The 13,142-nt window shown below is 34.0% G+C and overlaps 1 protein-coding gene and 1 long non-coding RNA gene across 2 annotated transcripts; one reads left to right on the top strand and one right to left on the bottom strand.

Moving 5' to 3' along the window:
- Positions 1-708: 708 nt before the first annotated feature.
- LOC105799710 (uncharacterized) lies at positions 709-1,317 on the bottom strand. The gene is made up of 2 exons (XR_001135654.2): positions 992-1,317; positions 709-880 (listed from the first exon to the last, which is right to left on the bottom strand). It is a non-coding gene; the product is annotated as an uncharacterized LOC105799710 (long non-coding RNA).
- A 3,266-nt stretch (positions 1,318-4,583) lies between these two features.
- LOC105799706 (serine/threonine-protein kinase CTR1) lies at positions 4,584-12,353 on the top strand. Its single transcript, XM_012630392.2, has 16 exons — positions 4,584-5,520; positions 5,986-6,287; positions 6,376-6,520; positions 6,679-6,782; positions 7,127-7,335; positions 7,491-7,910; positions 8,031-8,071; positions 9,027-9,095; positions 9,205-9,305; positions 9,448-9,532; positions 9,629-9,727; positions 10,275-10,343; positions 10,444-10,575; positions 11,163-11,257; positions 11,347-11,544; positions 11,969-12,353. The coding sequence occupies exons 1-15, from the start codon at positions 4,912-4,914 to the stop codon at positions 11,420-11,422; spliced, it is 2,556 nt and encodes an 851-aa protein (XP_012485846.1). The 5' UTR covers positions 4,584-4,911; the 3' UTR covers positions 11,423-11,544; positions 11,969-12,353.
- The last annotated feature ends 789 nt before the right edge of the window (positions 12,354-13,142 follow it).

The raw sequence follows: 13,142 nt of genomic DNA, 5'->3' as shown, positions 1-13,142 counted from the left end.
AATTGATAAACGATTAAAGGAAAAACGAGTGAAGCTTACGGGAATGTTCACAATGAAAAGGTGGTCCAGTATGCGATCTGGGAAAGACAGGGATGAAGTATAAACGCAGAAAAAAATATGAGAACTTGTTAATATGGGAATGTCACCCAGAAATGACAGTTGAGACGGATTGGTAAACAACTAAGGAATCTAGGAAGCTGTGTATCAGAATTTAGGGTTTTAAGTTTAGCTCAATTAGTTCATATTATTATCTTTATTAAAATAATATCAGCGTACAATATTCAAAAATTCGACTCAATTAGTCTAACTGTTTTTGATAAAGTAACATCTAGTTCATACAACTATTTTTAATAAAGTAGGATCTATCAGGCTTGAGGTTTAAATTCAACACAAAACATTTCCAAAATAGCATATAACAAGTTTGGCCAAAATAACTGAATGTCGGATAGAACTCAGAAAAAAAAAACGATTACACTCCAATTGCGTAATGATCTCAAATGCCAATTCATATTCTAGAGTTTCAACGTTACCAATTACCTTGCAGATTACTATCTCAAATTCAGCAAAAATCCAAGAAGTTATGCGTTCTATCTCCAGAAACCGAATAGCATAGAATTATCTATCTCAATATTGAATCGCGGAAAGAAATACTGAACGAATCAACGCTTTAAGCTCTTTACAGAAAAAAATATAGACAAGATCGAAAAATTCATCATAATTGTTAAATGCTTCTTTCCTCAAAATAGCTAAATTAAACAGTAGCAAACCTGGGGGAGAAATGAGATAAAAGCGCGGGAAAGCTGCATCGGATTACAATTTGAATGGAAATAAAAAAAAAAGCGAACCGCGTTTTCATTTTTCTTTAATCGAAACAGCAGATCTACGGGCACATGAAAATATCAGGAATAAAAAGCTCGACTTTATTTAAACACTAGACAATTTTAAACGAAAGATAAACATTCAAATGGACGATCTGGATCGAGAAACGAACCTCTTTTTGAATTTGTAGGATAATGAGAGAAAATGATGAAGCAGCAGATGATTAAGTTTGAGAAAGATGACAGGGTAGTGTTGGAGAATTTGCCGCTTTTTTTCACTTTTTCAGCTCCTTTCCCTCCTTAAATTTGAAGGCCTCTTCCAGCCCCTTTGATGCTCGGCTGGCGTTGGGCTCCTGATCGGACTTAGCGGCCTGTATTTCACTGGCTTATTGATTCATGCTTTAGGGCTAGTTTGGATGGGCGGTGTGTTTACCTCCGGTGAGGTTAAAAACAATGGTGGCGGTGAGATTAGTTACTGTAGCGGTGAGATTAGTTATTGTAGTGGTGAGATTAGAAACAATAGTGGAGTGTGCGTTTGAATTCAAACGCAGCTGTAGCGGTGAGGTGAGAATAAAAAATGACTATTAAAGACATTAGATTAAAATTTATATATAATAGAAGTTTTTTAAATTATTTTACTTTTTTAAAATTATTAAAATATGTGAATTTATAAATTTATTTAATAAAATATTAAAATGTATCTTCTAATATTTTAATGAATTATATAATTAATTTAAATTATTTATTAGATAAAATGATAATTTTTTATTTTTATAATTAAATATTTTTTTATAACTGAGTATTCCATTCAATTTCTTCATGTTTCTGTCAAATAAATTAGCTTAACTTTTCAAATGTTCCACCCATTTTGACGACTTCATGTTTCTATCTAAATTATTTTTGGAATTACATTTGTATTATTTATTGAAAAAGCTTTCAAAGGGGAGGCTATTGAAGCCTTAATATCGTTAAAAGGAATCCAAGATTTGCCATTTTACCTTCTTCTTCTTCTCTTCTCAACCCCCTCCGCCCTCATCCCTTCTTCTCTTAGCTTCCTACCCTTTCCCCATTGCTAAAGGTTTGTTTCTTTCACCTCTCTCTTCTTATTCTCTTTCCCATTCATTATATTCTGATAGCATTTGTATTTGCTGCAATTCCATGTCTTTTGTTCCTTGAATTCACCAACTTCTGGAAGTGGGTCTTCTTTTATCTTCCATTCTTTAGCTTTCCTCTGTTTTTTCTTTACAGTTTCCAATATGTTCCATTCTAATTCTATAGTTGTTTCGGCACTATGTTCCAATATGGGCATTTTTGTCTGCAACAAAATTTGACTGCCCACTGTTTTTAAACTGGTGCTTTTACCTCTAGTTGGAAATGAGGCTGGTAGTGAGGTTCAAATCTTCAACTGCACCTCGCCATTGTTTCTCCAAACACCAACACAGTGTAGGGAAAAAAAATATTCCTTCAAAATTCCATCTCACTATGGCTGATTCTGCATCCAAATGAAGCCTTAGAGGATATTTGGTCTGTTAAATACTTAAACATTTAGGCCTGGAATATTTTCCAGATTTTCATTTTTTTTTCTTTTTAAGTATTTTCCAGATTTTCTTTATTCAATATTTGAAAGATTAACATGTATGTTAATGTCTTTGAAATATATTTATGCATGGTGCTTTACTTGCAAGTTAGTTTTTTTTATCAGTACGATACTATTTGTTATTTAAGTAATCAAATTTGGCATTGGTATGAAATAAATATTTTATCATAAATATTATGTGATTTCTCCGATGGTCCAATATGATAATAATATATCAAATATTAACGTATTGAAAGAAAAATAATTATAATTAAAGTATTTTTCATGTATGTGTTTTATGATCAATGAATATTAATTTTTTCGGAATATATGGTTGTTCCTAATAATGTCGCTCCAAAGTTTGAACATGTGTTCTTCCTTAAATGTGCAATATGTTTTATAATTACATTCAACACTTATTGATATGAAAAAAAATTTTACTTGGAAAATTTGAGTTCTATTTCATTAAATATATACAAGTGTGCCATATCAATCAAATTTTGACATATGTATTTTTCTAAAATACCATTTATTTTTCGTTAACTTTGATATCCCCATTCCTTTTACTCAAAACAGAAAAAAACCCCCCAAAAAAATTCTAAAGAACAAATGAAAATTAATGGTAAAATCTGCATCCACCTAAGTTTCTCAATTGCCCTTATATTTCACTTAAAGCTAGAAAGCAACAACCTTGAATTTGGAATTAGGTTCTAATTGGAAAAAAAACAAATTTGACAAAAATAAAGACCGAATCTCATTGAGAATATTATATACAATTGATTTGTTCCATTCATTTCTTTTTGTTAAAAATAAAGAAACTAAAAAGGGTTTTCATTAATTTCCTATAATATTGTTTAATCCAATAAAAAATTAAATTTTAGAGAAACTAAAAAAGGTTTTCATTATTTTCCCTATAATTTTGTTTAATCCAATAAAAAGATTAAATTTTAACAAATAAATGCATTTGGAAAGTTGGGAGTTTAATTTCACAATGTGTATATGTTGTTGCTACCCCCTACGACCTTTTTGGAGCTTTTGATGTGATTGTTGTTATGCAACAAGAGGGACATTTCGAAGCACGCCATGGTATGTTCGGTTTGGGAAGCTTCAAGGTGTTTTAGAGGGGGCCGAAAAGATTGTTCGTATAATTGTTAATGGCATTGAAGTAGACTTCCATGTCTCCTGATAACTATAGGGAAGCATATTTTCTAAGGGAGGTTGATGCTGGCAAAGGATTTTCCACAAATGGAGGAGAAGTGAAAGATTTTGATTGGGAAGTGACATAGGATGGTGGTAATAAATACATTACTCAAATTTGTAAATTTGAACATAGGTGGTTCTGTTGAGGGATGAATTTAATGCTGTTAATCTGAAGCGACTTGAAAAAACGAAATTTAATAAGTGGTGATTGAGAAAGTCAGGGCAATTAAGAACCTCGTAAATCGAGAAACTTATGATAGGATGTAGATTTTACCATTAATATCCTTTGTTATTTAGATTTCATTTATTTTTTGCTTTTTGGGTTTTTCTTATTTTGTTGGTTTAACTTAAAGTGAAAAGAAAAAGATAATAACCTTAACGAAAATAAATGATGGTTAAAAATAATGTAATATATATGTCAAAAATATTAATGAGTCACATAATAAGACATAAAGAGAAGGTAAAAATTTAAGTTGAAAGCAAAATATATAAATAAATAATGATTCACATATAAATAAATTACTTATGTTAAAACTATTATGCCTTAAGCCAAAATAAAGAGACAACTTATATTGACTATTGGAATTGAATTGATTCCCATAAAAAGTGTAGAAATGATTGTTTTGGTACATAACACACTAGGGTGACCCCAAATTAATTCCCATTACTTTTTTTTTTGCTTATCAATTAAATATTTTTAATAAAATTGACAAAAAGATTTAAAGTGACGTTAAGAATCATACATTAAGACAAAATTATAGAAATTAAATTCTTAAAAATAATAAAAAAAATTCTTAATTAAAGAGAAATAAAAACCAGTTCACTGGGGGCTGGGGCACAGGTGCGTGAACTTACGTGCTGGTTGGTTAAGTTATCCAATTCCGTTTCCGAATAAGGAAGGTTGGAGCAGGCAGTAGCAATCGAGCCAGCCAAACAAACCGAAACAGGAAAATATTTTATCTTTTATATTTGGAAAATTGGAAAAGGAAAAAGAGAAAATGAAAATCATCCAATGAGCGTTTGACCAGAATTCCCACTTTTCAGACTTTTCCTAAAAGGAAAGAGAATGAAACGATGAGAGTATTACGATTACGCCAACCGATAAAACTGGTATCGTTTTCTGTTTCTTTCTCTTTCGGACAATCGAATTCTAGAAAGAGAGAAAAGAATTCAGTAACTCACTGAGGTCTACCAAAAAAAGGAAAGAAAAAAGAAAAATTAGAGAGATAGAAAAGCTAAAAAGCTTGAAATATTCAACAATGGCGATTCGTAGGGCTTCTAGGGTTTTGTGATCATCGATTGCTTTAGTGATTATCAATGGAAATGCCCGGTCGAAGATCCTACTACTCTCCCCTTACCCAGTATCCGGACGACCAGTACTCCGTATCCATATCAGGAGCTCCACCGCCATATTACGATTCGCTTTCGAGCGAGGTCTCAAGTAATAAGAACAGCAAAGTGAAACCCGGTATAATCGATTGGGATCAGAATCAGAGCCAGAACCAGCAGCAAACAAGTCGAATTGGCGGTGGCGGTGGGGGAGGAGTTGGGAATACTTATGCTTCGTCGATTGTGACGCAACGCCAATCGAGCGGGAGCAGCTTCGGCGAGAGCTCGTTATCGGGAGATTATTATGCGCCGACCATTTCTACGACGGCTGTGAACGAGATCAGTGCATTCATGTACGGTTATGATGAGTGCTTTAGTCATGTGGATATGAGAGCGAAAGTTGGCGGTTCATCGTCGGCGAAAAGCTGGGCGCAGCAAACGGAGGAGAGTTATCAGTTGCAGTTGGCGTTGGCTTTGAGGCTTTCCTCGGAAGCTACCTGTGCTGATGATCCGAATTTTTTAGATCCAGTTCCGGATGATTCCGCAATTCGGGCAGGTAGCTCAAGCTCTGCTGAGACAATTTCTCATCGGTTCTGGGTACGTTTTCGTGTAAATTTCCTTGTTCGTAACTCTATGAATTTCTTGAAATGGATTTGACGCTCAGCGGCTCACTAAGGCTAGTAGCTCGAAGAAAGATGCTTAGGTGAATAAAATAGTTCTCTCAGTGAATGGATTTAGTTTTTAGATGATTTTGAAGATATACTGTGATTCTGCAAAATATATCATACTATGTATGTGATTTCTTTCCTCGTATTATGAACCCATGCAGATGATAGGATGTAAAAAGTAAGGTTGATTCTGACAGTAGTTTTCTGTTGTTCTGATGTTTGGTGAATGCATTTATACCTATGTTATGTATTGTTAATGTGGGTACTGTGGGACTATATTAGCTACACAGCATCTAAAATGCACATGCTCAGATTTTGAAGTTAATTAAGTTTCGGGATTTGGTTGATAAAAGTTTGGAATTCAAGATTTCCTTTTCAATATTATGTGCATCAGGTGAATGGCTGCCTATCATACTTTGACAAAGTTCCTGATGGGTTCTATTTGATTCATGGAGTGCATCCATATGTCTGGAAAGTGTGCACTGATCTACACGAACATGGTAGAATTCCGCTAATTGAATCTTTAAGATCTATTGATCCTACAGTGGATTTACCACTAGAAGTGATATCAGTTGACAGAAGAAGTGATCCAGGCTTAAAGGATCTGCAAAATAGAGTCCACAATATTTCCTGTATCTGCATAACCACTAAAGAAGTTGTTGATCAGCTAGCAATGCTTGTCTGTAGTCGCATGGGGTAAGTTATCTACGACATAAATGAAGAAATGCTCATCATTCTTGCATCTTTGTTGAACTTTTCTGACATTGTTATATTGTGATTCAAGTGGTTCATCTACTACTGGAGAGGATGACTTTTTTTTCTATTGGAGGAAGTGCAGTGATAATTTAAAAGATTGTTTAGGTTCAGTTGTGGTTCCTATTGGTAGCCTATCCCTTGGCCTTTGTAGACATCGAGCTTTACTATTCAAAGTAAGGATTTAATCATTTATGGTGTTTTTATTTTGTGTGAGATCGTAATGAGTATTGTTTGCTTTAATTATATGATTTTTCTAACGTCTTCACGACATCTCAGTTGGAGTGGTTTTCCTTTGAAGCAGAGGATTTATTCTTGGTTCAAATTTATGCAGGTACTAGCTGACATGATTGACCTACCATGTCGAATTGCAAAGGGCTGCAAACATTGTAAGAGAGATGATGCTTCCTCCTGCCTTGTTCGCTTTGGGCTCGACAGGTGTCTATATGAGCACTGTCATGTTTTGGTTTGTTTTAGTTATTTTTGCTTAACTTTATTTCAGTGCAATTTTGTTTTCTAATGGCAATAATTTGCTGACAGTATAAGCCCCGTTTTTTTAATTGACTAAGTTGTTTGCTTTGTGGAAACTGCATAAACTCTTTTAAAATGAGGTGCCTAATTCCAACTGTTTCTTCACTTAAATGGTGGCAGTGCATTTGCTTATTGCGGTTCTTTCTTCCTGTTCTGGACTATGACCTGTGAAAAAGTTAATGTCTTGTTTATCCTGGTGAGATAACTACTATATGCAGGAGAAATCTCATGAAGCAAGTCTGTGATTTCAGGGAGTATTTTGTGGACTTAATTGAGAACCCAGGCTACCTATGTGAGCCTGGTTCCTTGCTCAATGGTCCATCTTCCATCTCAATTTTTTCCCCATTGCGATTTCCACATCCAAAACCAGCTGCACCTGCCATTGATTTCAGGTCATTGGCCAAACAGTATTTTTTGGACTGCGAATCACTTAATCTTGTATTTGATGATGCTCCAGCAGGTGATTTTTCAGTTACTATCTGTATAAAGAGCTTTATTCCAGGCCCTTCACTAGAAAAGTGACTCTAGCAGTCACAAGTTAGAGTCCACATGCCTAAACTTGTGATTCTATATTTATCTGGTGTGAAACTGAGCTATGGTTCATTTTAATTTCAGGTACTACTAGAGATGATGAAAATCCTGGATTCTCTCTCAACCCCAAGAAACTTGGCAAGATTGGCACCGAGAGAAATAATCTGGTGCAGATCTCAAGTAATATGGATGATATTTCGCAGTTGCCCTTACCTCCTAATATTGCTCAGCCAACTGCTTATAATAGAGGTTCCCAGTATTCACCGTCTATAATACACTCAATGAACATTAATAATGATCCTTCAAAGCACATTTCTCCGATACGGCCTAGAGATGACCCTGTTTTAGTTTTCTCTGATGTGTTGCGGGATGCTGCTAAGGATTCAAGGTTTGCCAAGGGCAGTCAGCTTGTTCCCCACAAACCAAGAAAAAAAGTTGCCCTCGAAGTTGGTGATTTGGACATTCCATGGAGTGATCTTATTTTAAAAGAGAGAATTGGTGCCGGTATTTTCTGTCCCCTTTCTGAAGAACTTTACTTTTACAGAACAGGAGATCATTTTCCTTGCTCATTCATGCAGTAATGGTTATACTAGTGTACTTAGGTTCCTACGTTGTCCTTTTCAGGTTCTTTTGGAACTGTTCATCATGCTGAATGGAATGGCTCGGTAAGAATCCTTTAGTCTATTTTGTTATTGTCAAAGGATAAAGTTAAATGTTGTGTAATTTTTTTAAATCTGTTGTTCCATATTCTTCATTGCAAACACCTGCCTTTCTTGCATCTCAAAATGCTGGCCGTCTTATCAAGATTTTTGTGCTTTTTTTGTTTGTGCTGTTGCTTAGGGTTGAAGAAAATGCCAGTAATTGTTAATATATCTTTGACAAATGGAGGTAGATTCATTAATGTGTATTATGGATCTGTGAAGTTGCAGAACTTATTTTTATCTGTCTTTTGATTGTAGGAGTAATGAGTGTTTAAGGATTTTTTGGATTTTCTAGTGTCGTATATGATGCAATCAACTTTAGGTGCAAAGTCTTGTGTCTCCTCTTTGAATATTTCTGTACTATAATTATTAAGATTCGAATATGAGACCTGCTTGAAGTTTAGAAACCATTTCCTATGATTTTTCATTTGAGCTCACATCAATTACCATCAAAACTCAATTCTCAAATCCAAACTATTAATCTAGATACTGTTAATTTTGTAAATGTTTCTTAACCTGCATTTAGTCTAGTTTCCACACTAGTGAAGTACAGGATAAATATTAGGTCAACTCCAAATCTTCTTAGCAAACAATTTTTAGTTATGCTAACTAAGAATACAAATGATATACATCTGTAGGTGACCTTCTTTGTGGCATTCATTAAAGAGTGAACTTTTTATTCTTTAGCCTATTTTCATTTGAAGTTTGGTCCATCTTCGGTAATGATTTGACTTTTAAAGTATTCAAAGCTTTTGAAGTGGAGTTCCTCAGTAATTTTTTGATGAATTTCTTTTAAACTAATTTGACATAGTCCTCATTTAGATGAAATTTCAATAGAGACAAACCATATGATCAAAATATGGATTTGTTGTTCTTGATAATTCCTTTTCATCTAAAGAAACATTAGTTTTAATCACAGGATGTTGCTGTGAAAATTCTCATGGAACAAGACTTGAATGTTGAACGTTTCAAAGAATTCTTGAGGGAGGTATGAGTTGAGTGACATTTTTAATAGACTTTGTTCTTAAGATAAAGGAAACATTAATTACCTTCATGTTTTTGTTATGATATGTAGTTTCGCCTGAATTGTTTGTTAGGTTGCAATAATGAAATGTCTACGGCATCCAAATATTGTTCTTTTTATGGGAGCAGTCACACAGCCCCCAAACTTGTCTATAGTGACAGAATACTTATCAAGGTTTGTTATTTTTTCTTTTGGAAGTATCCCTTCATTTGTACTCTTCCATTTGAAAAAAGAAATGGAAAAGGAAAACTTCATGTCACTGTACTCATTTTAGATGTTCAAACTGTGAAGTGGACTAAAACCTTGATTCTTGCAGAGGTAGCTTGTATAGGCTTTTGCATAAGCCTGGTGTGAGAGAGATGTTGGATGAGAGGCGTCGGTTGAGCATGGCCTATGATGTGGTGGGTATTCGAAGGGTTTACTATCAACTTAATATATTATCATCCTTTTTGTCCATTGTTCAGCTGGTCGAAGTCACCGTCCTTTTTTATGCACAGGCAAATGGAATGAATTATCTTCATAGACGCAGTCCTCCTATTGTTCATAGAGATTTAAAATCTCCAAATCTTCTAGTTGATAAAAAATATACAGTGAAGGTAAGACCCAAAATGTTGCTTTTGTGTCTCGAAGAGTAATGTTTTACACATAATGATACTGTGATGTAAGCATAAATATTCTGCCGATCCTGTTTACATATTTTTGCAATGGAATAAATGCTAAGTCATTGACATATTCTTTTTTATAACTGATAAGTGGAATGTAGATATTGCTACATATGTTAAATGCACATAAGTTGACTGTTGATAAAGGTTAACGCATCCTGCCTCGGGTATGGTTTGAGCCAATTCCATTTATTTTACCTTGCTGTTTTTTTTTTTTTTTTGGGTTATATGCCGTGCCTTTTTAATCCTAATTTCTTGCAAAATTTTTGTTGATTTGCGTGCCTTTCTTTTTGTTGATATTACAAAAGTAATGGTCTTAAGCCATGTTCTGTTCAACTTCATGTCCATTCAGTGTCTTTTTCATGGCTTGCTAATTTATTTGTGTTGCTGTAACTTGTAGTGAAGTAGTTTCAGAGTCCTTGTACTTTTCTTTAGTTACTTCACATAAATCTTTCTCACATTGCTTAGTCTGTACCTTCAGGTTTGTGATTTTGGGCTTTCTCGTTTGAAGGCAAACACATTTCTCTCAGCCAAGTCTGCTGCTGGAACTGTAAGTTACACTAGTTCTTAACAGTGTCCTTGGTACTTCTATTTGAATTACCATTAGCTCATTCTGTGTTGCTGATAGTAATAATTATATTTTTTATTAGCCTGAGTGGATGGCTCCGGAAGTTCTTCGTGATGAACCGTCAAATGAGAAGTCTGATATATATAGTTTTGGTGTAATCTTATGGGAGCTTGCTACTTTGCAACAACCATGGTGCAACTTAAATCCTCCACAGGTTTGTTTATCATTTTAGATCTTGACCCCACAACTATCTACATTTTTTTTTGGTGATCTAAAGACCATCTTGAAATGTTTGTAAAAGAAATTGACGGTTTTCATTAAAGACAGCAGTCTATTGGTTGAAACAATAATAACATTGCAAGTGGAATTTTCTTGGCGTAGAACTAACCAATTTTATAAGCACCTTGAGCAATGAGTTGTACAATAGACATAAATCATATGCTTGAATATCATTAAAAAATGAACTCGCTGGATATCTTTTTTGTTGAATGCACTCTTATATTGAGATAAGGTTCGAATTTGTCTATTCAACACATTGTTTGTAAACGGGGACCTCAATTATTGTGCCTCTGAAAAAAGTGTGAAATTCCTTGCAAATAGGCACACACTTTTTAGCAGCTTGCAATGAAATAGGCATACCCCTCAGTGACCACTAACTATTGATGTATCGATCCTTTTTTTTTTTTCCCTAAAATTAATACCTTTGAAATTCAGTTTTCGGCTACTCAACTATTTTTGCACAGTTGTCATGCAAGGATATCTTCTGGTAACAGTCATAGCTGAATATAAACTGTCTCATAGGTTGTAGCAGCTGTTGGTTTCAAGGGCCAAAGGCTTGAAATTCCACATGATTTGAATCCTCAAGTGGCTGCAATAATTGAGGATTGCTGGGCAAAGTAAGTCATAAGATTCTTTTCTGAAGTGGAGCTTGCTTAGCAAATTTTCCCGTTGAAGTTATCCATGTTTCTTCATTTTCATTGTGCAGTGAGCCTTGGAAGCGTCCTTCATTTTCCAATATCATGGATCGGTTGAAATCATTGATTAAACCCTCCACTCCTTGACCAGATCCTGGCATGCCATTGCTTACCTGCATGGCAGGAACTCCTGCAAAGTCTTCTTGCACATAATACATCATTCTTTTTGACATATGCCTTCAACACTACACGCTGTTAACTAATCTAAGGTATGCTCTTTGAAATTCTTCTGCTTCTAAAATTAAGAACATGGAATAAGCCCATTAGGATTCCTTTTTGATAGTGGGATCAAGGTTGGCTTCTCCTTGAGAATAGGAAAGCTTGATAATTGCTAATTTCCTTTTTAAGTATTTTTCTTTCATCTCTTCCTCTTAAGATTTTTGAGATCTGTCAGCTTGTGGACTGAGGGTGGTGTTTTATGACTGGGTGAAATTTCCTTGTCATGTTCATGATGCTCATCAATCTGTGCATAGATCCATGCGTGCACAATCTGTGCTGATGCATACGATCCATGCGTGCACAATCTGTGCTGATGCATATGCATTTTTTTTCCTTTCATTATTTATGAGAATGCCATCATTTTAATTGCATCATTTACTATATTGATACACGCCTTCTTTCGATTCATTGCAGAAATAGTGGTTGTACATGTCTGTTCTAATAGACAATTGGGACCCTTTGTGATTTTTGGCATGGATTAAAGGCTCCCCTCCCTCTTGCCCAAGATCATTTGTTTTCGATTAAGTAAAATTTCACATGCAATTACGTGAAAAGTTGTATCATATTATATCGTCTTGCATGGTTTAGTTCTATATGTAATGATTTCAACTGAAATTAGTTCACTGTGAAGCAGTTGATTTCGGGTATCGGTGTGGGGTTCGAGTTTAGAAACGGCAATTCCATATTTTAGGTCTAAGCTGCCTTTTTGTAAATAAAAAACAGAAAGCATAGAGACGAGTCAAATCATGAAAAATTTTAAGAGAAATTATGTATCAATGTTTAGTTTTTTTCTTAAAAACGTAGATAGTGAAATATTTTAAAGAAATTATTCTCTTCCAAAATTAAGTGCCTACTTTTGGTGCTATTTCATTTGATTATTTTTAGATAATTAATTCTATTTCATCTGATTTTATTAAGGTTAAAATATGTTATTAGTACAAAATTTGAGATTCGGTTTTGTGCTTAAAATTTTAAAATTAACATTTTCTATTTGAAAATCAGAGTCTATTTACTAAAATATCGTGTTTTTTGCCAAATTTTGCCAACTTAAAATTTTAATTAGGATGTTTTCATATAATATGGTATATAAGTATAATAAATTGATAAATTTTAACAAAAACTACTAATAATGATAATAATTATATTGGGATTTTTAAATTGAAAAAAGTTAGAGGATTAAAATTTTAATTTGAAAGCGCATGGCTAAATCTCAAGTTCTATACTTTACAAGTATAGATACGATACTAACAGCATATGTTAACCTTTCACCTTTTATTAGGGATGTCTATCTTAGCTGGTTGCTGTCGGGTTATTCGGAGGTGACCCGCCGTTAGCAGACGACGTAATTTTTTAACGTGATTTAGAAAGAAACGACACATTCAGTATATGTTCTAATAAGTAATGATATAAATATGATTAATTTAATTGATGTGGTATTAATAACATACATGATTATTTTTTCTTATGCAATTAATATGAAATACTATATTTTTATGACTTGGCTGATTTATTACTCATCAAATGTTCTAATGAAAGGATGTTAAGGGCTTTTAGACCAAACGGGGCTATTTTACTAAACTAATTTACA

Source organism: Gossypium raimondii, chromosome 9 (genome assembly GCF_025698545.1).
Source record: "Gossypium raimondii isolate GPD5lz chromosome 9, ASM2569854v1, whole genome shotgun sequence".
In the NCBI taxonomy this organism is placed as follows: Eukaryota; Viridiplantae; Streptophyta; class Magnoliopsida; order Malvales; family Malvaceae; genus Gossypium; species Gossypium raimondii.
Note: the sequence above shows the minus strand (reverse complement) of the source record. Positions and strands in the feature narration are given on the sequence as shown.